A 1,637-nucleotide genomic window follows, 5' to 3' on the forward strand; every position below is an offset into this window, starting at 1 on the left:
TTTTTCCGGAATGAATTGGAAAGCAATCGTCCTATTTTAAGATGTGCTTGTCTTTACCAATGTGTTGTTGATGCATAGCGGCATAAGATAAACAAAGAAGATGAAGATGGAAGAAGAGAGATAACTGTAGCTAATTTTTACTCAATTGAAAACGGTTACAAGAATGATTCTAAAATATTCTCACACTACTAACAATTACAAAGCAAATGTAATATATATAAATCCATATTGGGCCAACTAGCTAAAGCCCAAACACACAATGCCCAATGATACCGAATGTGCAATTACATTTCAACACCATCCCTTAATTCACATTCAGAGCTAAAATCAACAACACCAATTTCGTTCCTCAAATTGATGAAGTGTTCAGTTTTGAAAGCTTTCTTCAGAACATCTGCAAGTTGATTCTGGGTGCTACAATGCATAAGTTCTAGCACTTCATTTTGGACTTGATTCCTCAAAAAATGGAATTTTGTGTTAATGTTCTTGCTTCTCCCACCCAATACTGAGTTCTTAGCAAGACTTATGCAGATTTGTTATCAATCATCAACTTCACAAGCTTCATCACCTTGATCTTCAGATCCTGCAACAAATTTAGCAACCAAACAACTTAACACGAGACAAAGCACCTGCAATGTATTCAACTTCACAAGTTGACAATGCAACCACTGGTTGCTTCTTGGAGAACCAAGAAATGAGACTTCTCAGATATTTGAAAAAATATCTAGAATTTCTTCTTCTGTCAACTCTATCACCAAACCAGTCAGAATTTGAGTAGCACATCAGTTCTGACTCACTTTTAGTTCCAAAAGGGAACAAAACTTCAAACTTCAAAGTCCTCTTAATATACCTCAGAATCCTAACATCAGTTTAGTAATGTGACCACTTTGATTTATTCATAAACCTACTCATCGTTCCAACTGCGTAGCAAATGTCAAGTATGGTATTACATAGATATCTCAGTGAGCCTACCAACTGTTTAAAAGTTGTAGCATCTATATCACCACCCTCATCATCAGAATCCAGCTTGTGATCCATCTCAGCAAGTGTGACTGCACACTTGCATTTTTTCAGCTCAAATCTCTTCAGAAGCTCAAGTTCATACTTTTGTTGATACAGAATGATATTCTTCTCAAAGTACAAAATATCCATCCCTAGAAAGTATGCCATCTTTCCTAGGTTAGTCACACTACGCCAAATTTGAGTTTTGCCAGCACAGCTACGAAAGCGCTTTTAGGCAAAAGCGCTGCTATAGGTTTCGCTAAAAACAAATCTAAAAAACAAGGAAAAAAAGCGCTGTTGTAGGGGAACATTAGAAAGCGCTTAAAAAAAGCGCTGGTAAAGGGTCCCCTTATGAAAGCGCTTTTGAAAAAGCGCTGGTAAAAGCCCCCCATTTCAAAGCGCTTTTAAAAAAGCGCTGGTAAAGGTCCCCGTTTCAAAGCGCTTTTGAAAAAGCGCTGGTACATGCCCCATTATAAGAATTACCTATTGTTTTATAATATATAATTAATAAAATAAAATAAAAACCAACCACGTTTTTTCCACTGTCGAATATCAAAACAAGCCATTGATTCACAAATCATCTTCGCCGTCATCTTTTTCGTTAACCCTAACCCATCATCGATTCACCACCGCCA

The 1,637-nt window shown here is 36.9% G+C and overlaps 1 protein-coding gene across 1 annotated transcript; it reads right to left on the reverse strand.

Moving 5' to 3' along the window:
• Positions 1 to 539: 539 nt before the first annotated feature.
• Positions 540 to 1,170, reverse strand: LOC131650595 (secreted RxLR effector protein 161-like). Its single transcript, XM_058920298.1, has 3 exons — positions 977 to 1,170; positions 630 to 859; positions 540 to 583 (listed from the first exon to the last, which is right to left on the reverse strand). The coding sequence occupies exons 1-3, from the start codon at positions 1,168 to 1,170 to the stop codon at positions 540 to 542; spliced, it is 468 nt and encodes a 155-aa protein (XP_058776281.1).
• Positions 1,171 to 1,637: the final 467 nt, after the last annotated feature.

Source organism: Vicia villosa, linkage group LG2, assembly GCF_029867415.1.
Source record: "Vicia villosa cultivar HV-30 ecotype Madison, WI linkage group LG2, Vvil1.0, whole genome shotgun sequence".
Classification (NCBI taxonomy): domain Eukaryota; kingdom Viridiplantae; phylum Streptophyta; class Magnoliopsida; order Fabales; family Fabaceae; genus Vicia; species Vicia villosa.